General features: G+C 40.5%; 1 protein-coding gene across 21 annotated transcripts in view; it reads left to right on the top strand.

The window, feature by feature from the left end:
* The window catches only part of Sox6 (SRY-box transcription factor 6), a 578,220-nt gene extending 568,425 nt beyond the window's left edge, over positions 1 to 9,795 (top strand). For all 21 annotated transcript variants that reach the window (XM_076846924.2, XM_076846921.2, XM_076846938.2 and 18 more), the window contains one exon: positions 5,777 to 9,795. In XM_076846924.2, the coding sequence (XP_076703039.1) occupies positions 5,777 to 6,080 (304 nt within the window). In that variant the 3' untranslated portion in view covers positions 6,081 to 9,795. The remainder of the gene's footprint in view (positions 1 to 5,776) is intronic.
* The last annotated feature ends 15,075 nt before the right edge of the window (positions 9,796 to 24,870 follow it).

The following is a 24,870-nucleotide window of genomic DNA, read 5'->3' as shown; positions in this document are numbered from 1 at the left end:
CAGAGATGTAAAGCATATAGCTTTATCTTTTCATGAAACAAACTTTATTGTCTTCATTTATAGACTCTGGAAGGGTCTGAAGAGTCAGCAAATGATGGGGCTTTGCCAAAGTAAATATGTGGTCCTTTACAACTGGCAAAGCTAGACCTTATTCTAGAAACATTCTTATGATTTGAAAACCCTGCAGCAATGCTAAGCTCTATCAGGGCCAGGTTATACTCTTTACTTGGCCTGGGAAAGAGGGTTCTTAGTCACCTCTGTTCTTATCAGCTGCATGTATACACTTTTATAAACATCTACAACTTTTGTTTTGATGTGCACATTCATTATTTGTAAAGCCCAATACCTGCCAGCTACTCCTATTTGTGAAATCTGCAGTGTTTGAATTTTGACTTAGAAATTGATCTGTAAAGGAAGGAAAAATGCTTTTTAGAAAGTAATTCCTAATAGACAAAGCTTGAGCCTGCTGGCTGGATTTTTCATTTTGTTCATTGATTAGACAGTCAATTGGTAAGGGAATATTTTAAACCAGCTAGGTACCCAACATTACACTAACTTAATACGGCACTAACTTAATAATGATTCTATACACATGAACTTTCAGCAAATGCTAAAGTTCAAGAAGCTAGACACAAACATGAATAAATTAGCAAATAATAGTTTGTTATGCACACTCACAGAGAACATATAGTGTTATGCATATAACATATAATGACATGCTAATCTTGATGTTATAGAACGAGGAAATAAAGCTCAGAGGAAAAGAGATGACTATGCATTAGGGCCAACAAACCATAGGGTATCCTTGGGGAAGGGACTTGAGGTTTGGGCAGTTCAAGCAGGTAGAAAGTAGATTCCTGTTTTAGGATAAAGAAAACATGAACACATGGGGATGAAAATGGCTTGTTCAATAATGAAAAAGATGACCAGTCTAGAAATTCTCCTTGGCAATAAAGAAAATGAAAGATAAGTAGGCTGAGCAATTTTTTGGAAGTCATTGAAAGTCACTTCTTCAGATTCAACTGTTATACTTGCTTAATTTTTTTAGTCTTTCTTGATAATGACAGCGAGACAATAAAATCACCATGACAGTTAGCTTATGGTTTCATATCCACAGACCCAGTTTAACTTCAGATGTCGTGTACTTCATGTGACCAGCCACCATCCTAGCCCAGGCTGCCTCAGAGGCAGCACTTTCCACCTTTCATGGGAGCTGTTCCTTTGTGAAACATGTCCTATTTTCAGAAAGTTCTTTTCCCCTAACTGAGCTATATTCTGCCTCTCTACTGCTTTGTAGACTGGGTCTAGTTCTCTTCTTTGGTCTCTCCTAGAACAAATCTTTCCCTTATTTATGAGGACAATGATTCAATCCTCTAAAGATGATTATGTCATATCTTTCTCCCCCTTCTTACCCATACATCTAGTCTCACTCTTTTCTTTAGATTAGGCTACCTACACTTTTCAATTGTTTTCCTCTCATTCACTAGTTTTGTCCATTCATTCATTTATTCATTCTACATATTCAACATTGAGTACCTTCTACGTTTTAGGTATTGTGTAGGCTCTGGAGCCATGTCAGTGAAAATTTCTGTGGTGATAAAGCTTACATTCTAGTGTTAGAAGTCAGACAATCAATCAATAGAGAAATAAATAAATATAAAATAATGGTAAGTGCCTAAAAAAAGCATACCAGGAAAGAGGCAGGAAGTTTAAGAGGATGGGTGCAATTTTAAATAGGATGGCCACAGAAAACCTCACTGAGAAGGTTTGAGCAAAGACTGAAGCAGGTGAGTGCAAGCTCTGCAGACATCAGGGAAATTAAGTGGGCAGAGAAAACAGCAAATGCACCAGTCTTGAGGCAGGGTTGCTCCTGGCTGGTTCAAGAAGAAATAGAAGGTCAGAATGACAGGGGAAAAGTAGAACAAATACGTGGGAAGAACAGTAGATGTCAGAGAGAGAAGAGAGATCCCAAATGTGAAAGAACTTGATGGCCATTGTGACGACTTTGAGCTTCATCACAGTGCAGGGGAGGTCACAAAACTGAGGTGGCAATGTGGTGGAATGATCATTGCATGGATGGTGAAGGCATCAAGAGTTATGGCAAGGGTAATATTAGAGAAAGCAACCAACATCTTTAAGGAATGAGGGGGAATGACAAGCAGGAAGGAGATAAGGGTGTGGTGGGAGGCATAGTTTGGTAGCATGAGATTCAAAGATGAGGATTTTAAGATGTAGGAATAAAAGATAGTTTGTAAGAGACAATGAGGCACTAGGAAGGAAGCTACCATACCTCCAGACCCATTTGAATGAGAGGTGTGGAAAGCAAACAGCCAACTCTTAGGAGGGCTGTAGGGGAGCAGTGTCCTAAAGAGAGCAAAGTGTCAGTGAGAGCAAGGTGTGGCAGTGACATTGAGTTCTAGAGGGAACAGGGAAAGATGTCAGGAATTGGAGGAAGGAAGGAGTGTAGGTTAAAGGGTTGCACAGAACCAAATGTTAGCCTTTGGGGACTTTTTTCTTTGTAGAGTCATTTCTCAGAAGATACCCACACTTTCCTGGATACCCTTTTTACACTGGATACCCTTCCCTATATGCACTGCTGTAGAGGAAGCCTTCTCCAGCCTGGGCAGTGGCCCCGAGGATTGTATAATCTATTGTTGCAACTGATCCCAAATGCCTCCTGAGGGCCAGGGCTCATAGATAGTCCAGCCTGTCACCTTGTCATCCAGTGTCCTCCTAGACCCAGAGTAAGCTCTCTGTGTAGTTTACTCCAACTTCCCAATGGGGAATGAGAAGGGAAGTATCATTGAGGACTTACTCTACATGTATAATGCTTTACTTATATGTTCTTATCTAATCGCCTTGACAGGCTGTGAGGTGAGTGTAGTTATCCTAACATTCTGATGCTTAGATTAATAGAGGGGATGTCCATGATGATAATTAGTCTGACCAAGATCACACAACCAATAACTGGTGGAGCTAGGATTTGAACCCAAGTCTGACCCTGAGCTCGTTGCACTATACCACAAACGTTTCTTCCTAGAAGGCCTTCCTGAAGCAAAGCCATCTCTCACAGTGATGAGTTCTCACTCTAGCATTCACATACAACCCAAAACAGTTGTGTGTGATTGTGAGACCTTACCAGAGTCCAGCATTTCTTAAAATCCAGGGAGTAGCCCTTGAGTTCAAACTATCACCATTTCAGACTTTGGCACTGGCTGTGGGCTCAAAACAGCCCTCTCAATCCACAACCCACATAGGCTTTTGAATAGCCCATGTGCCTCACTCTGGAAAGTAAGTTGTACAAATGCTGTATTTGCTTGTTTATTTTTTAATATTTCATTACCAGCTTAGAAGACCAGCTTAGAAGATTTTGATTCTGATTCAAATTGCTATGTATTTTTCTGACAGTGTGAGCTTGCCTTTCTCATCCCAGTCTTGATATCTAGCAGAGAATTTATGACAGGGAAGAACTCAACTCCTGGCTGTGGAATTTGTATTTCTTCACACAACCAGGTTAGCCTCTGAACCTCAACTGGTCACTTCTGCTGTGAAGAGGGAAAATGCTAGCCTTTGTTTATTATGAGATAATATGAAAGCATCTATGTATATAGTCTCTCCACACAGAGTAGGAGCTCAAGTTAAATTTATTTAATAGACATGAAGATATAGATATTTTTAAGAATGAACTTCAAAAATGACAATCTGTTCTTTGTAAAAATAAATGTCCTTTGTGGAAATAAAATGTCCCATTTAATAGTTTGTGTTAGTTGCAAAGTTTAGATTACCTTGCTAAATTAGAAAAATCTGTAAAATGGGTTAATATTGCAGTAAGGTCTTGCTCTACACTCTAATAATGTGATTAAGGCAAAAAACATTTCTATTGCAATTATCAAAATTTAGTTACCAATTCAATGAGGCATTCACTGCCTTGGGCAGGTTAGCATGAAATTTAATATGTGATAATTTACCCAAAACTTAGCAAAATGTATATTGCTTTTTAGAATTTGATTCAATGAGAGAGGGTAACCAGTATTTTATAAAATGTTTCTATACATAGATTTATACTCCCCTATAATTTGCTTCTTTCAGGCAACCAAACTCAACAAATGAATTATAGAAATTGAAACAATATCAGTGCTTAGTGTCAATTGGGTGCTGATAGGTTCTATAGAAGTCAGAAACTTTTATGAAACATGGCAAGCTTAGTATATCTGTGTATTGAACTCTATTAAGAATGATGGAATTCAAAAAAATCAGTTGTCAACATAGGTTCAAATTCTGGTTTTTCCAGTATGAACACAGTACTTGAAGCAAGGCCTTATTTTCTTTGAAAAATGCCAGTAGTAATTAAATGAAATCACCCATACACACACACACACACACACACACACACACACACAGAGTATTTTACATATTATGTTAGTGAAAGGTGATGGAATTGTGACTATGTTTCATGGAAATCAAAGGATATTTTTAATGGTAGCATGGACAGTCATTGCACAGTATTTCCAAATCATTACCATTCTTTCTCCCTCTACTTGACTGGAGGGCAGCTGGCCTCTGTGAGGAGAGTATGCTCCTCCTGGACATGCCAGAGTAGCTGGTAACACAGCACTTTCCTCATGGATTCAGGTATCTTCCTGTGAGAGTGGGGTAGACAGAGTTTCAATGATAGTCTATAGGGTTAATAGCAATTGTCCAAGCAATAACTGGTCTGAAGCCAGAGCAAAAAATAGTGGAAGAATCTTCCAAAACTTTCATGACCCCAACTTTTACAATATATGAAAAAGAAGGCTTAAAAGGGTGGTGCCAATGACATTTTGAAATGAATATTCAGCCATAATTTACTGTGAGGACTACTTGGTGAATATTACATCTTTGAACATATTATTTAGTTATAGTCTCTGAGTTAAGTAGTTCTTCAATTCTTGTGTGCCAGTTATAGTGCTTAAGTGAAATTAAGAGACAGAGTAGCCATGTCTCCTTACAGAGGCAGAGGTTGACCTTCACAAAGAGTCTGCTAAGTTTATGTGAACTAGGGTCACATTATGAAGAAGTGATCTGGTGTGACCAGGCCCTGGCACATGCTGGGATCTAGGATGAGGCAGCATGTCTGGTGGCTGTTATTCACTTAGGTTGCAGGCTCACCACTGTCTGCTCCCAACTTCTTCAGCCTAGAACTCAGGCTTAAGAAATCCAAGATGATTGTTCCATAAGTTCCTGCCCTGCCAGGTCAGCACTGAAATAAGTAGACATTTGCATGGATACCAAATAAATGCTTTGCTAAATCTGATTCTTTGGGACATACTAGGTCTTTTCTCATCTTGATAAAGATAACAGCAATCTACTTACTATTATAATTATAATATGTCTCATACCACTGGTCTATTTTAAAAAATTCTCTCAGGGCACTCAAAAAAAAAATGATCTCACATATAACTTGATGGTATTAACTATAGCACTTGTCCTTGATGTCACATGTTAGCCAGGCCTTGCCATATTTGCCAACCTAAAAGAGCTCTGCCTGTATGTTGCAATACCATCAGTAAATTGCTCCATTATGCTAATTTAACCCCCAGTCATAGTGTCAGGGAGAGTGCCAGGACTACTCCAAGGAACACTTGTCACATTTTGTCACTTGCTTAGGATGTTAAAGAGGACACCCCTCTGACAAGTGTGGGGGATAAAGCCCAAAGCCACATGAAAAAATGTACATAGATCTATTATATAGAGATATTTCCCTTCTATTTCATTTTATTTTTTTGAATCTATACAGGCAACAGCCTCAGATTCCAATCACCACAGGAACAGGTGTTGTGTATCCCGGTGCTATTACTATGGCAACTACCACACCGTCACCTCAGATGACATCTGACTGCTCTAGCACCTCTGCCAGCCCAGAGCCCAGCCTCCCAGTCATCCAGAGCACTTATGGTATGAAGACAGACAGCGGAAGCCTAGCTGGAAATGAAATGATTAATGGAGAGGATGAAATGGAAATGTATGACGACTATGAAGACGATCCCAAATCAGACTATAGCAGTGAAAACGAAGCCCCGGAGGCTGTCAGTGCCAACTGAGGAGTTTTTGTTTGCTGAATTAAAATACTCTGACATTTCATCCCCTTCCCCCCCAAAAAGTTCTTAAAGAGCCCGCATGCATTTGTGGCTCCACAATTACATCAGCAGAATGGTCTTAATTGTTTCGTAAAGTGTGAGACAGATTAAGTTTTCCCTGATTTTTCATGAACTTGAGTTTTTTGTCGTTATTGTTATTGTTGTTGTTGTTGTTTTTTAATTTAGGTGAAGACATATTAAATATGAGACACCAGGACTTGAAAACTTATCTCAACCCATAGCTGTCTTACAAGTCTTATATTTTTGTCTTACTTTTTTTTCTTTTGGATGTTGATAAAGGTTTAAGTTACTGTTTTAGATGGGGTTAAACATTCTCACTCAGGTATGCTGTGCCGGCCTACAGGTTGTGAATGTGTTTTTATTCTGAATTACTTTAGAAAACAACTGAGGATTTCGTATCGTGAAGCAGGACTAGTCCACGGCATGTGCCGCTGCGTGCAGAGCATATTCAGAAGGCCTCGGAATTCCATTTCTCCGCGTGTAGAGTTAAACTTTGAATGTGCCAAACTTTTTCATAACTTTTGAATCTTAATATTTTGAAAGTCTTAAAGGAGATACTGCAAAGTCTTAGACAATCTTTGGCATCTTAAAATAAAATAGCAAACCACACTTTTTTTTTTTCCAGAAAATGGTAAAGTACTCAGGAATCTGGAGACAAGATATTGTAAGGAATGAACAAGGTTGCCACAGTGCATGTACCCAATTGTGTTTGCCTCTTGACGTGCCATCAGTGCGTGACGTGGTATGACATACACACACCAGAGCCATCACCACATCAGATACCGAATTGGTGGTCTTCTCTGCCCAAGACCACCTCTCACTACATCCATTATCCCTTTGCCTTTAACCCTGACATTCAGTCTTAACACATTTTCTCTTAAATAATTTATTCATTCCAGAATGTCAAGGGTCCATTTACTATTTATTTTAAAAAAAAATTGTTGGTGGCATTAATTTAATAATTCTTGTTTTTCACCCTCCTTCCCTGAAGAACTTTTTAGCCCTTTTCACCTCCTTCTCCTGCTAGATACAAAAGATGTACATATTGATTTTATGTCCCCAGAGCATCTGGAAGCATTTCTGAAACAAGATACTATTAAATACCTATCTTTATTGTTTTTAAAGATGAGTGTATATCTGACTACAGGGCTGTTTATTTGGGTCTAGGTGTATACTCTTACACTTAACAGGTATGCAGGTATGCCCCTGAGGTTCGCTGTGACCTTGAGTCTTTTGCTAGAGTTTCCCCCAGTTCAGTTTGCAACAAGTGGTAGGATCTGCATTGGCGGTATTTCCTCTGAATTCCATTCAGCAGTAAGAGTCAACAGTGGTGCCTGCCAGGTGGGAAGGCAACAGAATCCTGCAGCCAGACCTGAAGCCCAAGGCTTGTGGGCCATGTAGAGTATACAGTGCCACTGTCATGGGCTGGCACCTTTACACTGAGTTGCCTAGCTGGCACATCCAGGGAGTTCTTTGCAAGTTCCAGGATGAAGGAAGCCAGATGACATTCTCAAAGCAAAGATAGAGGCAAATAGTCATGGAACATTCAGAGAACGAAAGAAAACCATAGGGAAGGAGAAGGGGGGGAATACATTCCCTGTATGGCATGTTCCTACTGTCAATTCTGGAGAACAGATAGCTCATGAGACAGCAAACCTTTGGCTGACTCCCCATATCTACGTCTATAAGATGAACTGCACTTGTCACTCAAGGAGAGCTCTGGAGATGTGCTGCTGGGCTTGGAGGCAGTGAAGTTTCATTCCCCATCTCCTAACTACAGGAAGCTCTGCTATGCCATTCAGACCTTCCTTAATCCAGGGCCTGTTGCCTGTTGGGGAGCTACTCCCAGAGTGATTTAGTGGGAGAGTGTCAGAGAATGAGACAGTTTGCCTCATGGGACAACCCAGAATCTGATCACCAAGACATAGGAATGGCCCCAACAGATTTCTTGAGCCATTTTGTCACTTGGAAGAAAATAGTATATCTTCATATTTATTTAAAGAGTGCTCCAGGCCAAACCTAATAGCAATAAATAGGTTGAGCCAAGCTGTCACCGGCTCTGTCACTAGCTGGGAGTGCTCTCTATAAGCTGTTTAAGGTACTGATAGGAATGTTTTGTTCTTAATATTGATTGGGGATTGGAACTTTGTTCTTGTACATTTTTTTCAAATGAGGAGGAGGTCATTTTTCTTAAAAAAATGAATATTTATTATGTCTTACTGATTTCTTTGATTATATACCTCTCCTCCTCAGTTCATTCTCATGTTTTTTCCCCTTTCTTTTTGGTTTTGGCTTCTGCGCTCACTCCTTTCTTATTGTGCTGCATAGGTAGTGTGTTGTATGACTAGCATTGTATTGTATGTAATTAATTTTGCACAAAGGCGAACATTTAGCATAGTAGGTTAATTTTGTTTTTATGACCATGCCAAAATAATATTCTGGGCTGGTGGAGAACAAAGGACTGTTCTTTAGGACTGAAACTTGATTTTGCTTGTAGTAAGAAAAAAAACAAAAAACACACACACTCACAGATGTTGTTTCGTAAGTGTTATAAGCACTGGATATAAATGGTATTTTTTATCACTTCTGACTAATGTGAAACTGTTGTACGAAAACTACACGAACAAAAGTCATCTGTTTCGACTCGTGTGGGCTTGCCTCACAGTTGCCGGATTTGAGTCATTTTTATGTCTTGTTATTTCATTTATTTATGCAAAATACATGTGTGTATGAACACTTTGTTTTAGCTCCAGCTCTGCCTCAGTATTGGGGGTGCAGTAACTTCTAGCCATTTTCTTAAAAATGAAAGGCTATTCAGGAATGATCTGATTGTAAACGCCTCTTTCTTTGGCTCAGACAGTAATGCTGTATTAGAATCTAAATTTTGTGCATATGAAGTTTATTCTATTTATTAGCCAAGTTTGGCTCTAAATATTCATGGAAATTAAGGATGACAATCATCGGGATCACTTCATTATATTTCAGTGGGGCTTAAACAAAGTTTTTATGACTTTACCATCTCATTTTAGAGTTTTCTAATTGTGTAAATATAACATAGAAATAGAATTTATTTTTGGTTCATGAGTACTTAGTGAGTTATAAGTTATGTATTTCTTTTTTGTTCTCTATCCATATGTGTTGGTCCAAACTAGAAGTTGACGAGTCACTGTACTTGCTGGGGACAGTGAATTATCAGCTACAGTGAGGGCAGCATTCATCCTGCAGCTAGGCCAGCTAAGCCCTACACTCGGGATCTTATTCAGTTTTGAGCCCGCTGTCCACAGACTCAGACTTTTCCCTTTTTTCCTTATAGAAAGTAGATGAATTGAACATAGTAAATTTCCAGTACATCTAGGAGAGAGTCAATTTGCTTTGTGAACCCACACGAACCTTCTAAGATAGTTCTGTGACCATTTAATAGTAAGAAGCATAATGACATTTTAAAGACAAAAATCTGCCTCTGTGATTGGCCATGAATAATGTCGCACCATGCCAGTTAAAGCATGTTGTCACCTTTTTTCAGTGCTCCCTACTTGATGGTATCTTCAAGTCAAAGGTAAAAATTATCTTCATTTAATTTAAAAGCATACAGGACCAGGGTTTTCTTTGTCGTTTGTGATAGGGACACTGGTAGACAATCCTTTCCTTAAAAAAAACAGGCCATATAGAATAGGAAGGACGAGAAGAAAGGAAGGAAGGATGGAAGGAAAGGAGGGAGAGAAAGGAAAGTTCATCTGCGGACAGCAGCCAGCCTGGCAATTTCTCTACTTCAGGCAGTGTCCTTTGCAGGAAGGTGTGGAAGCTCTGTTGTTTTCACGAGGACCCAGCTCAGCCTTTCAGGAGCACATCAGTTTGCTTCTTTTGGTATTTGATACTCTGCAGCCTTGTGCTGGGGCCTGATTTAATTTGCCAGGGTCCTGACACAGACTCCAAGACCAAGTTCTAAATTCAGATGTGGGCTCACAGTGCTAGTGAGCTGGTCAAATTTTGGCCTTCCCTGGACATAAGCGCCCTGGGAGCCTGGGGTGTTTGAAAAGGGTGTGATCTCTCTAGGGCTGAAATTAAAGGCTGCTTTCTTTGCCTTATGAAGCCAGGCTGCTTCTTTGGAGCACACCCTCCTGAGCCAGGAGCACAAGGCTGGCTGAAAGCAGAGATTGTTTCAGGGAAGCCCATCTGCCCTCAGCAGGAAGGCAGCCTGGAACTTGAACACCACTGCCCAGGCTGCTGCTCTTGATTTACTTATTTTGCAAAGAGTTGACCTCTACCAACTCATTAGGGAAAGAAAAAAGAATCAGTTCGTAGTTTTAAACCATTCAAGAAGTCCTATACCAAGTGCCAACAACTGCAGAGGAATGCAGCTAGAGGAATGTATTGAAGTTATTACTGGGTCTTCCTTTTTAATGAGAAAGTGACAAAAATGGTTGCTGTAGCCTTGCCTGATGTCATGCTCGTTTATCCAAGGATTGAGTTGGCACTTAAGCTCACTTCTCAAAATATAATAATATCATATGACCTCATTTGTCCTTCTACAAAAGCACTTGCATCATTTCCTTTAGTCATCTGCCCCCTGATGTGTTTTCCTCCTCAATAAACAACTTCTGTTACTTCTGCCGATCATGTTCTGTTTCTGATGCCACATGCTATTGAACGTGCCCCTGTGCTGATAATCATTAAAAATATTGATATGCAAATACATTTCCTTTTCATCCCCATCTCATCTTTTCCTTTGGGGACAGATTGCTTTCCAAAAGCTCATGAACTAGTATTCCTAATACTGGTACCTCCAGGGGCAGAGGGGAGGGATGGGTGGGGTAGGGACAGAAAGGTCTTGCTTCCTGCAGATACTCTTCCAATCAGTGTCCGTGGCAATAGGAACGCTTGAAGGCAACTCAGTGACATATCTTGCTCAGTAGTTTCTTATTCCTGAAGAACCACAGGCATAAACTGAGGCCTCAGTGCTGGTGCTCTTGGAGTATGGGGAATGTGCAAATATTTAACTGTTTTGTATGCTGCACATTGCAGATCTGCTCATGTGCATTCTCCGTTTGTCTTCCTTTGTCATGTGTGTTTTTGCTTTTTTGAAAGTGCAGTCTTTATTGTACCCTTCTCCAGCTTGTAGCAAATTAGAATGCTTAGCATTTATGTTCATTCATTATTGTATTTGCCATGTAAAATTTTTATTACCTTAGACAAGCTTATAAGCTGTTACTACATAACTTATCTTACTGTAACTCTTTTTATTTCCTGACATTGTAATTTGTTTGTGATGTATATTGTGAGATTGTATTCTATGTTAATTTAATCAGCACAATTCACTGACATGCTGGACTGACATGCTGGCTGCTGTTTCGAAGTGTAAAGTTTGTGTAGGGCTGTTGGGACAACTGTAACTCTGTTGTCAAGGTACTGTGCTTTGGTTCCTATAGCAACACTGTGGGTGTGACCCTTGAGACTCTAGGGACATCTAATACACCCTGGAGCAAATTTTAACTGCAGATTTTCTTTGTAGAAATTCTATGTATAACACAGGTACCTACTTGGCCCATGGCTGGTAACTATTTGGGCAATTAGAAAAAAACAAAAAACCCATAAAAACTAGTGTCTATTGCTGCTTTGAATATGTTTGAAAGTCTGAAAATGTAAATAGTTTATCAAAAAAAAAATCTTGTACAGTCCAGTGTAAAGTTTTTAAATGACCTTAAGGGTTGCCATCACATCTTTCTCACACTCTCCTCTTGATAATGAAAAAAAAAAAAAAAAAAAAAAAAAGTTCGCTAAGGATTCAAGAAATGGAAAAAAAAAGAGAATCTCTTCAAATTTAAAGGAATGGATCATTGTTCTTAGCTTTGTTGCATACACAAACCTCTTGGATTTTGTTGTGCAGTATTGACGTGAGATAAAACTCAACTCATTGAATAATCTTTCACTGGTACTTTTCCAAGTCTTCCCCTCCTCTGCCTCATAATTAAGGGAAAAGACAAAATTGAAAGACACACTCTTTGTCTATTCTGGTGTATGTTGGCACCTTAGCTACTTTTTTTTTTTTTTTCATTTTTGCACAAGGTGCTTTCCTGATCTGTCAGACATGCCATCTTGGGTGATAATGTATATGCCATGATGGGCTCAGGCCCGCAGGGGAGTGTCTATAAGAACTGCCTATTTATGCTCATTTACCTCAAGACTGTCCTCTCTACCCTAATCTAGTTGTCATCACTCCATCTTTTGTACTGCTGTTGACACTTACCAATTAAAGATAAATTTTGTTTTATGACCTCTGTGTACAGCTTCATCTGTTCCCTGAAAACAATTCCCCCTGGACCTAGCATGCCCCAGGCTTGCCACCACCTGTGGCTGGAGCCCACAGAGCCCAAACATCTTGGACTCCTTATCCTGGAAAGACTTGCCTGCGTTTTTCATCTCAGAACATATACTGCTGCAGCAAGAAATGTTTATGGATTTAGATGGAAGGAATAGGATCCAAGGTGGATTTTTTTTTTTTTTTTATCAAGAGAAGATGAGAGAGAATGTCACTGCCTATTTTCCTGATTTCTTCATGAGAGCAAAACAGTTTCCAAAGCTCAGAGCATCCAGCTGAGATTCATGTGATGGGATCTCCAGGACCTGCCTCTCACCTGACACTGACTGCTCCAAGCCCAGCAGCCACAGCAGATGGGCTGCACTAAGGATCCTTCCCTCCACCATGGGTGGGATGCTTGGCCCATTTCTCAGCTGCTTCTGCCTCAGAGAAGGAAGCTCCCATCTCATTGACCAGCAATGAGCTGCACCTGGTGCAAAACTCAGCTCCCAGTGACTTGGCTTCTAAGTGTACCCAAAATGATTTCCTGGTGCCTTGAGAGTCTGAGGGCAGGGCTTGGGTAGCGGGCTGCCTTGAGCAGGGTTCTTGAAGGAAGCTTGAGGAACCAGTCCCTGGAGTGCTGTGAATGCTCCAGATTAGTGACCCACAGCTACAGTGTCAAAGAGACAGAGGAGAGGCCCTGTGGCTGCTGCTTTTGGTATTTCCTATGAAAAAATGCCTCATTAGAGAAGAGTATTTATGAAACGTTCTTTATCCCAGGCAAATTGTAAGATTGATACAAGCTGCTTGAAGTTCTGCAAACCTGGCATCCCAGGATCCTCCTTCCTGCCCTGTGGGTTTTTTTTTTTTTTAAGCCTAAATCAGCCTAGGGCATTAGATTAAGAACAGTGTGGGTGGGAGGGAAAGGGAGGGAGAAGGGGAATAGCATGGATGGTGGAAGGAGACCCTCATCATTATACAAAATACATGTATAAAGATGTAAAAAAAAAAAAAAAAAAAAGAACAGTGTGGATTTGGGGAGTCAAAGAGGCCACTTGCTGGTTGTGTGACCTTCCCTGAATAATTCCTCTGAGCCAGAGTTTTCCTCTCTGTAAAATGGGATTGTAATCTCTACCTATTAGGGTACTAGGGGTATGAAATGGCAGAACTAAAATATGGCTGCAGGCCTGACTCCTCTACCCAGAGAATGTCTGAGCCAGCAGGGAGCATGGGTCAATGTCACCAACTGAGCCAGGTGAAGGGCCTGCCTAAGTTCTTGGCTCACATGAGGTCCTATATGCTATTACCACCCCAGTCTTCCTTTCCCTGTCACCTTCTCTGTTTGGTCAATTTCCACTTGTCTTTCAAACACCATCCTCTGGTGCCTTCCCCAGACTCCCAGTTTTAAGCTCTTCCTCAGAGTTCCCATGGTACTTTTAAAGGACCTCTCTGATCTGCTTTATCACATCATAATGATTTGTTTGTCTTTTCTGCTAGATGATGACGGATGAGTGCACTGAGATTCTTTGCCTTAGGAAGACGCACAGCTGGGTACCAGTGTGTCTGTGTCTAGAGCCACAGCTCCATTCTTCCTCCTAGGCATCTTGGCTAGAATGTGGAAAAGGATAGACTGAAACAGGAACTGTTTATGGGTTTGCCTTTCTCTTTCCTTGACTTCCCAGGTACCCAAGGTAACCTTTTACTCCTCTCTGAGACAAAGAGTACCGAAAGCCCTGTCCCCAGGCATCCTGCCTAAAAGGAAGCCCAGCTGCCTTCACATGGGGTAGAGGAGGGCAAGGAGCCCAACTGTGAGCAGCTGTTCATTCCATATCCTCTCCTTCCTTTCTGGCAAAGGAAACCCATGATCCAGGTACTGGCCTTTTCCTTAAGAGTACTCAAGAGCTTTGTTTGCTCAAATATGGTACACAAGTACCCCTGAAAGCACTCCATGGGGTACTGAGAAGCAAGCTTTAGGAAGGATGCTCATTGTCTTCTCTATCCTCCTGGTCAACAACACATTGTAGGGTGGGTAGGTTGAGGATCACTGTCCTCATTTGAAGGCTCAGGATAGGACATGACCCAAAGTCACACACAGATTAACTGGCAGTGCCAGCATGCACACTTGTGTTTTTAATTCTAAAGACAGAGTAGACGATGTTGCATATGGCCCAACAGTAGTTCTTGGAAACTGTGCATTACTGGGACAACAAAAGATGTTTTAAAATGGCAATGATTGGTACTAGGAGCCAGAAAATAATACAATGATAATTTAGCATTTTTCAGGCTTGAGAAATAATAATTTGATGACACACAATATTGATATGACCTATTTCATCAACTAAACCCAAAAGGTTAGATTGAGAGAAACAAGGTCAACTTTAATTTACTAAGTACAATAAATTCGTCTTCAGACTTTGGATTAAGATTAATCAGCTAATGAATATTATTGTACATACCCCAACTAGGGCTGTAGAAGCAAGGGGAATCATTAGCACCTTCTTTTATTTAAATCATTCATCATTCTATTTTAAAGTTCTTATCACATGTTAATTTTAATAAAAACTCAGCCTTTCCATTGTAAATATTATTACATGAAAAAGATAAGTGAACTTGGGTCCATTTTGTGAAATGCCAAATTTGAAATTGAGATACTTTTGGAAATGGAAGAAGCACTGATATTATTGATGAATAACACAGACAGGTAGAAAAGTTAGGCACAATAAACTGTCAAAGAGTGACATGACACAGCAGTACATTCAAGATCCTGGCCCATGGATAAGCCAATTGTTCTTCTCTGATGTGACATTACACTGCTCTGGCTCACACTTAAGTTATAATCTATTTAACTACCAAAAAAAAAAGTATTCCTATATTCTATATTTGTATAAAAATCCTTATGAAGCCACATAAATGCTTTTTTTGCCCATTTTACAGAAATTAATTCATTTTGTTTGTGAATATTGAAAATAACACCTGCTAAATATATAGGTTTGAGTCATTGGAGAAATCAGAAGTAAATTTTCCAAGCAGCCATCTCTCCTTAAAAGGAACACAGGAAGGCAGACTTGTAGAAAAAATACAGAAAGTCTGGGACCTGGCAACTTGATTTCTTCACCTGTGGAGGTAACTCCCCCCGCCACCCCATAACCTGACTGCCAGAGAGGCAGGGAGTCCCTGTGCTGGGGGTGCCAGCCCAGCGTGCCTGCCCTGGACAGAGCTATGGAAATCACAAGTGGTTCTGGGCCTCAAACTGTGTCAGAGAAGACACACCAAGGGATAAATACTGTGGCTATAAATACAGCCCAAGAACCTGGATCACTTTTCAGACTGTTGAATTTCAAATGCCTGCCAAAATGAGTGTGATATCTGCAACTTCGCTGCAAGGGGTGGCAAAAGTCCAATTAACTTACACACACAAAAATCTAGGAAGTGATGACCAGAAAAATTAAATTGTCCAATCAAAACTTGGAACTCAAATTAATTTTACAAGTTTTAATATGATGGTAGGAGGAAATTAAATGTAACCAAAATCCCATTCAACTCCACAATAATGATAGATAAGAGAAATAAATACAGGACTTACTAAACAAGGTTGAACATTCATGGGTTTCTCTACTGCAGTATTGGGGGTCTGACCATGCAGATATGTGAATTGCATTCATTTTTCTGATTGGCCATCTGGGAGGTGGGTAATTTAGAGAGCTGAAGACATCTGTGACCCCAGAAACAAAACAAAGCAAAACCCCACAAAGCTTTGATGAACTCAAATACAGCATTATTTAGATTTTATTGTTTATAATGACTGAAACTCAAACTGCTCAGACATCAAAAGGGGATTTAGTGGTTTACATAACTGAGAAAGTACCCAGAGAATATGGCTTCAGTCCTGGCTGAATACAGGTGTTCAAACAGCAGCATCTAGACTTGGCCTCTGTCTCTACACTTGGTTCTTATTAGCTTTGTTCCTGGGCAGTCTCTTTACATGAGACATCCTGCTGTAGTTCCAGATCTGTAGTGTCTCAGCTTTAAATTCAACCACAAAAGGCCTTCTCTTTCCCATATGTTTTCTGCAAACATACATGAATTAAGTCTCCTTGGCCTGGTGTGAATTATATGACCATGGCTGAGCCAGTCACTGTAGTCAAGGAAAAACAAGATCAACCCCTCCCTCTGAACACATAGACTGAGTATATAGATAAAGAGAGCTCCCAAAGGAAAACAGTTTCCCAGGAGGAGGGTGTTGGGCTGTCTCTGAAATCCTGCACAGAATGGGCTTTATGTGAGAAACAAGTTGGAAGGCCAGACTTATGAATTGTAGCTACTCTTCAATGCTGGTTCATGGGAATGATCACAGATAATTGTCATGCTTCCAAGTGTCCATTTTTTAGTAGACCAGGCCTTGTGGTCAGGGTATTATCTATCCTCTTTGGGGGCCACAACAGAGGGCTTGCACAGAGCAGATGCCAACTGAATCTGCTTACTCTAGGGAAGGTTCTAGAATCTCTAAAACCTCTACTGCTATGACTGAGACTACCTGAAATGTCCAAAAAGTCTAGTTTAACTGGTCTGAAACACAACATGGCGATTCAGCAAAAGTTGAGACCCCCAGGGTTGCAGTTAGCAGATTTGGGAGAGAAGAATGTGATCCTATATGGGGAAGTATGTGAAAATGGAAATAATGCAGGTGGTACAATTTGGCAGACCAGGAATTCTGACCCCACTCTAAACTGCTATGTGTTGTTCAGCTAGTCATTTAACCTCTCTGAACCTCATCTTCAATATCTGTAGAATAGGGAAAGAATACTCACCCCACATTGTTGTTAAGAACATTATGTGGGATTATTAATTTATTTATTCTCAAAAGTTTATTGAGGTGCCCACTATATGTCTGGCATTGTTCAAAGCCCAGGATAACATATTTGCAAAGAGGACAGACAGAGGTGCCTATGCACAGAGTTGACATCATGATGCAACAGCTGGACACTACAGAAATGAATAGCGATTTCAGAGAATAAGTAAGGCCATTTAAAAAAGGCAAAGCAGAATGATGAGGATGAGGTGGTTTTGAGAGGGTGACTCGGGAATTCTCTCTAAGGAGGTAGCATTTGGACAACAGTCTGAATAATGAGCCACACAAAGGGAATTCTAAGCAGAAAGAGCAGCAAAGGGGGAGGGGAAGGAGAGGAAATTTTTATTCCAGGAGCAGAAGGATAAGTACTTGGAGCATAGGGTATTTGGAGAAGAGATTGGAAAAGCCAGACATGGTGGAATTCTTACAGGCCTCCCTAAAGGGCTTTATCTTCCCAATGCAGGAAAGGGACACAAATTATACACTGCAGATTTCTCTTCTGTCAGGTGCCTTGTTTCCTAGATTCTGTGTCTTTTCTCTTTCATTATTTATTCCCCTTCTTTGCTGGAGCACACCCTCCAGGTGATTCTTGAGAAAGGATATATGGGAAGTTCCTTCTTTTCTTCCTCCCTCCCTCCTTTCATTCTGTTTTTTTCTGAGACTCAGTGTGTCTAGAATATTTTTATTCTACCCTCACACTTTGTTAATATTTTCAGCTCAATAGAATTCTATAGTGGAAATTATTTCTTATTGAAATTGAAAATTTGCAGGTATCAAATTGAAAATTTGTGGGTATTGCTTTTGTTAGGTTGATGGAGGTGGCTGAGGAACAAAGCACCAAGTAACCCATGCATTCCAAAGAATCACCAATCAGGCCCTGAAGGAACCCACTGTCAATCAGTGGGGTCTCCTGGCCAATCCTGGATCTTAACCAGCTCGCCACCTCTCCCAATCCCCCACCCCCACGCCCACAACCCTAGTAAGACAAGGGACTCTAAAAACCCCTTTTCCTGTCCCAAGCCCTCCTTTCTGCCCTAAGCCCAATAAAAATTCCAGTCCAGTGGAGCCCCAGTGTGCTTCTCCTCAGACCCAACCTGTTGGTCTGAGGGTCTCACTGGGGAGCGAAATCTCAATAAAACCTCGTTCAGCAGCCTTTTAAAATCTGCCTCCTTTTGGTCTCTGCTGCCTGACCTTACAGCTTTATTATCTTCTAGGTTCTAGTGCAGCTGTTGAGAAGTCTGATGCTGTGCTGTTCAGATTCTCGTTCCTTGGCTTGCAGCACTTCTCTGTTTCACTTACATTTAATAAGTCTGCTTCCCACCTGCTAAAGTTTGAGTTCTAAGTTCTCCTGGACTGCTGTCTCTGACTTCTTGCTTTATGCCTTTAAAAACATCCCCATTCTGTCTCCCTCACAGTTTGAAGGACCTTGTTGTCCTCAGGGTTTTGAAATTTCATGATAATCACCTTGGTGCAGGTATAAATCTATCCATTGTGCTGGGTATTCAGTGGGTCCTTTCAAACTGGAAATTCAGATCCTTCAGTTCTAGAAAGTCATCATGAATTATTTGATTATTTTCTCCTCACAGTTTTCTCTATATATTTCTCAGGAACTCATAATACTCAACGTTAACCTCCTGAGTTTATTCTTTGATTTTCTATTCTATTTAAAAATTTTTGTTATTGTTGTTGAAGAAATACCGCAATTTTTTCTTCTGAATGCCAATAAATTTTTTTTGCTTCTGTATCATATTCTAAATTTTCAAGTGCTCCACTTTGTTCTGTGAAAATTTCCTTTTTCTAGCACACTAGTTCTGTTTTTATGGAGGCTTTAACTAAGCCCATTCCTTTGAAAATATTATTAAAAATTTTTAATATAATTAAAATTCTTATTCAAAACTCTTACACAAACCTTATTTTGTCCTAATTGCTTTATTCAGTCACTCATTCATTCATCCAAACAGCATTTTATGAGTGTTTACCACATCCTTGGCAACTAAGAACTTAGGGAATAACACAAAGATTCCTGGTATCTGCAGCTTACCTCTCAATCATCTATTTTATTTTGTTGTATTTTTGTTTGTTTTAATATCAGAGACTTTCCTAATGGAGCTGGTGGACCTTGGCTCTCTGATCATATTTGAGGATAAGTTACCAAAAAAAAAAAAAAAAAAAAAATCCAGTAGGAAGTTTTACTATGAAGAAGACACTGAGATATTTGTGTTAAAATCCTTATTGTAAGTGACAGGGCTGGACTGATTGGAGAACGTCTGAGGTCAACCTTTAGATTTTCTCCAAGACTACCCCAGAAAAGAGCTGCCAGCCCTGGAGGATCCTGACAGGAAGCAGTGCCTGAGCGGACTTCCGGTTGACTGCACTTCCGGTGGCCGATGAGCGGCTTGAGAGGGGAAGGGCAGCTTGGGCCTTGTGTAGAACTGGAGAGGCACGTGCTTCTTTCTAAACAGACTTGCAGCCCCTTCCTCTGACTTGGTGCCACCTGCTTTCACCTCCAGCGGCATCGGTGGCAGTCCTGGGCCTTTATGCTGAACTTTAGAGATGTGGCCTTGCGTGTCATGTTGCCCTGTGCCTCCGGGCTGCTGCTCAGGCTTGGGCCTTGCTGCTCTGCTGGGTGAGTTGACGTTTAACATTCTGCCGCCTGTAGCTCAACTTTTAATACTGAGGCCTTCTCCACATCGACTTACCTCTGGGTTTCTGCCTTTGAAAACATCCCTTTACTAATATGTATGATGTTTCAGGAGGAAGCCAAAGTACAGTGTATATGCTCACTCTGATATTTTTAGCTGTCCTCGGAATACTTACTGGAATTTTCTTGTCTTTGTCTTTTTTTTTTTTTATTTTGGTACCGGGGATTGAACTCAGGGGCACTCGACCACTGAGCCACATCTCCAACCTTTTTTTGTATTTTATTTAGAGACAGGGTCTCACTGGGTTGCTTAGCATCTCGTTTTTGCTGAGGTTGGCTTTGAACTCGTGATCCTCCTGCCTCAGCTATTCAAGCCGCCGGGGTTACAGGCCTGCATCACAGTGAATTTTTTATAAGATTAAGAATTTAAAGGTTTTTTTGTACCTAGGTTGAGCCAGATACAGCGTTAGGAATTTTTACCTACACTACTGAAATGAATCCTCCTAACAATGAACATCCTAGAAAGAGAAAGAAAGGCTTAGAGAGAATAAGTTGACATTGATTCACTTAATTAAACTTAGAGTTGATTAAGCATCTATTCTGTACCTGAAATTCTGCTAGATCCTGAGGATGAGTGAATTCACATAAACATTCTGTCATCTGAACCTGAAACTAGGGACTCAGACTCTTCCATTGCCCTTGTCACATCCTGCTGCTTTTATTGTCTCAATATTTCCACACTGTGCCCCTGCTTTCTGGGTAGCCCCTCTTTTGTCCCAGACATTGAGCTTTCTTTCTTGAAACTTGCAGTAATGTGTTACCTGGACTTTGTGCCTCCAAGCCCACTGCCTTATCTCCAGCTGAGATCATCTTCCTAAACTGCAAGTCTGATCACATCACTTTTTTGCCAAAAAACTAAATGTGGTGGACATTACCACTGCATACTGATGTCTGCCACAGCTCCCAGCAGTCATCTTCATACACGAAAGTGCCTAATTCATCTTCAAGTCCTCAGCACTTAGTGCAGGCCCTGTATCCTAGTTAGTATCCAAAAATATTTACTGGGCTGAATTAATCATGATCCAAGTTGTCAAGAACTTACATTCCACTTCTTCAGTGGGTTTCAAACCACTGCTTCCAGACCTCCAGATGGCTTCTCTATTGGGTCAAGTGGTGGCACAAACTTGCCTGCCAACTTCCCTTTCAGTTTTTGGATGCCCTCTATGATGTTCCTCTCCCTTCGTTATCCTACATCTTTGTTGTTCTCTTTCTCCATTCCTAGAGAAAAAGCAAAGCTTGGTATTTTATACAAACTCTAAGAGGTGGTGACAGAAGATACAATAGCCTCTTTTTAGCTAAAGCAGGACACCCCATCCCCAATCATTTTGGGGTGCTTAGAGATCCAGCTCAATTTTATGTTCTGAAATCTTCCAAAATTCCCAGTGCATTTAACCTCTGGCGTGGCAACAGTTGATTAGATTACTTGGAGAAGAGGAAAGAAGACCGACAAAGTTTATTTGGTTTTAGCATTACCCATATAGTATTAGGTGGGAATTTCCAAGGAATTATGTGTCAGTGACGTTATAACTTTCACACGATGGCTGGAAGCAACATTATAAAAATATTGCCTAACACTACTCCATATGGACATATGAAATTTCATTACATTTTATACATGTAATTAAGTGGCCCACATAATGAAGCACTGTGTGTGCAAAGAGGCAGGATGCCTTTTGTAAGTGAAAGATAGCTGGAGTGGGAACAAGAATGGCATTTTATAGGGAGAAAAATCAGACAAGGTGGCCTGAAAATTATTGCACCTTATTCTCTAAACAACTTAAATTTGATGAGTTTCTCTCTGCCCCCACCCCATGCTAGTTTTCTGTTCATATGGAAGACGTAGTATCCTCCTGCTAAAGTTCCCCTCCACCCTGTCTACTAAAGGTAATGAATGGGGAAAGTTCTGTGTTTGGATTCAGATAAGGCTAGGTTTGTATTCTAGATTGTCACTTACAGAATGACCTTTGGTAAGTGGCTAAGCCAGTGGTGCTTAAAATTAGTCCAACCACCAGCAGTAATCAGGGTTTGTTAGAAAAGCAAGTTTAAGGATGAACCTCTTGAGTCTGAGAAGGGGGCCCAAGAACCTGTGTTGTAGCACACCTTCCAGGTGATTCCAATGCTCACTCAAGAAAGGACCACTTGCTCAAATAATCAAAACCCCAATTTCCTTCCCTTTTGTAAATGGACCTTTTATAGCAGAAAACTCAGCTTCAAGCAACTTAAAAGAACAAGAATTTAATGTTCACATAATCCAAAAGCAGAGGTAGCATTACCTTCTGGTGAGGCTGGATTTAATGCCTCAAATGGTATTACCCATAATGCTTTATTCTCAGTTTTCAAAATCCGACCATAATTAGGGCTTCAAGGAGAAATTTAAATAAGATTTAGAAAAACAATAATCCATGCATACCTGAATTAGGGTTAATATTCATATTTGTATGTTTGCTGAACAGCTAACCTGTGTTAAGCTTTGTGTGGGTGTTGAGGCCAGGTGAGCCCAGTGTGTCCTCCACAATCATTAGCTTGCTTATCGTTCCCCATCCTGCTGGGCTATGTCTTGCTTCTTCATTTTGAAATGTGCTCGTAATTTTTTTGAAAGTGTTATTTGCCAGGAATGTAGGGGAATTCCCATTTATCATTCAGAAACTACCTGGACATAGTCTATTTTCTGTAGCTTTCCACTGCTCCCCTACCAGTGATAATTTCAGGCCATTTGTACTCCTAAGGTCCTCATCATGCACTCCTTCCTCTGCTTGGGGCCCATCACCTTGTTTTAGGTTTGCATGACCTGCCTTCCATCCTCAACAGTGAGCAACTTGAGGGTACAGCCTTTGTCTGGTCATTCAGACAGCTCCAGCACCTGGCACAGAGGGTCTGGCAGGATGTAGATGTTCAACAAATCTTATGGAGTGGAATGGACCTTTTTTAGAATTGTGTGTATGTGCATTGTAGGCTGATTCCAAGCTTAACTCTGAGCAGGACACAAACTGTTGGCCTCCACACTGCCCTACAGTTTCCACGGGGCTCACAAAGACCAGTGAGTACTATAGTTATGTGAGGAATCTCAGTGATTACCTAGAGTAGAGCAACGCTGACCAACAGAACTTTCAGTAATGATGTAAATACGTGGTCACATATGGCTATTGAGAACTTGAAATGTGACCAGTGATGAGGAACTGAATGTTAGAGTTCATTTATTCTACTTAATTTAAAAATAACCACAGGACTAGTGGCTACCATATTGGACATTGCAAAGTTCATAGATGACTTACAGTAATCTGGTGAAAATTGGGGTGGAAAGGTCAATTGACAAAAAGTAGCATATGTAAAAGCATGTTTTAGAAACTTAAAAAAAAAAAAAACTCACTACAAATTCCAAAATGAACTCATTGCTGCCTGCTCCCAGATCTATCCTCACATTCCTTGGATAGTCAAAAGGTCAGCACCAGGTGAGACAATGCAGAGGCCAATAGCTTCTGGGAAGCTAGATTCCATTAATCAACCCAGAGACTTGCTCTGGGGCTGAATTGGAATACAAGAAATTCTGATAGGAGATATGCAGACTCCTAATCTCTACTTTAAATATCTGTTCCTGCTTTCTATCAGTGAGACCCTTAAACTATAAAAGTCCCGAGACATTTTTCCTGGATAATATTCCTCTTTTGATAGGCTTTGTGGATCCTTAGGGACTCACAGAGGCAAATAGTTCAAGAAGTGCCTGTGTGAGAGGGCTCCGAAGGCCCCTGTGGGTTGGTGCACAGGAAGCTATCTAGTCTCTTGCTAGGACTCTCAGACAGGTGTGGGGAAACATAAGGGATGTCCTTTAGAAAAATCCATTCCCATCAAGGCCTCCCAGCCATCTCTGAGGAGGTATCTGGATGCCCCCATCCTTTATGGGAAGGGCATGAAGGAAAACCTGGAACTGATGTTGGCTTGGGTGGGGCAAGGAAATTAAAGGTGGGTAGAGCCAGGTCAGGGGTTAGGAGGCCGACAGGAGGGAGTCAGGAACAGATGATTAGCATGTGTGTAGCCAGGTGGTAGTGATGAGAGTCCTGAGTGAACAACTAGAACAAGTATCAACTCCAATATACCTTGATTGAAGTAGCTTCTGAGGGAAGTAAAGAATAAAACATGGCAACAATAAATGTATACATCAACTGTAAGGAGCATACAAATAGTTGAATGTGCATATGTGAAGCATATCATATGTGAAAGTTCTGTCAGTTTGGTGTCCCTATGAGTACTCCAGTGATCAGTCTAGCTAACATGCCTACATCAAACAGGTTAACATCTGGGTTCCACAGGAAGGGGTGCCTGACTGTTGTGAGCTATCTGCAAAGTTGTAAGGGGCAATTGCAGCATGGCTGGTTTATATTTACCATCTCTGGCCAGGAAAAATGTTTATAGGAGACTTTTATGACTTGGCACAGGATATATAACAGGGCAGATTGTCTTGGTTATAAAAATAGTACCAGGGAACTTAATGACTGATAGACACTCTTATTGTAAGGGTGGGGAAGTCACCATCTGCAAACAAAATTGCACTCTTAGAAGGATGAATCCATGCTTGAAAAATCTCTTTTACTCAAAGTAAGTAGAAGGAGGAAATAATAAAGATAATACTGGAAATCAATGAAAAAGAAAATGGACAAACAATAGAGGAAAATAAGTGAAACCAGAAGCTGGTTCTGTGAAAACATCAATAAAATTGATAAAACCCTAATGAGACTGGATATGGAAGGAGAAGAGAATATAAAATTTATAAATATAAAGAATGAAAGAGGGAAAGGATAATAAATTTTATGAAAAGTCTCTGACTTTTAGTTAAAAAACTTTAATGAAGAAGACAAATAGAAAAAAAACAATTATCAAATTGACTCAAAAGCAG

This window comes from Callospermophilus lateralis, chromosome 2 (assembly GCF_048772815.1).
Source record: "Callospermophilus lateralis isolate mCalLat2 chromosome 2, mCalLat2.hap1, whole genome shotgun sequence".
Lineage (NCBI taxonomy): Eukaryota > Metazoa > Chordata > Mammalia > Rodentia > Sciuridae > Callospermophilus > Callospermophilus lateralis.
The sequence above is the reverse complement of the archived record's forward strand: the minus strand, read 5'-3'. Positions and strand labels throughout refer to the sequence as shown.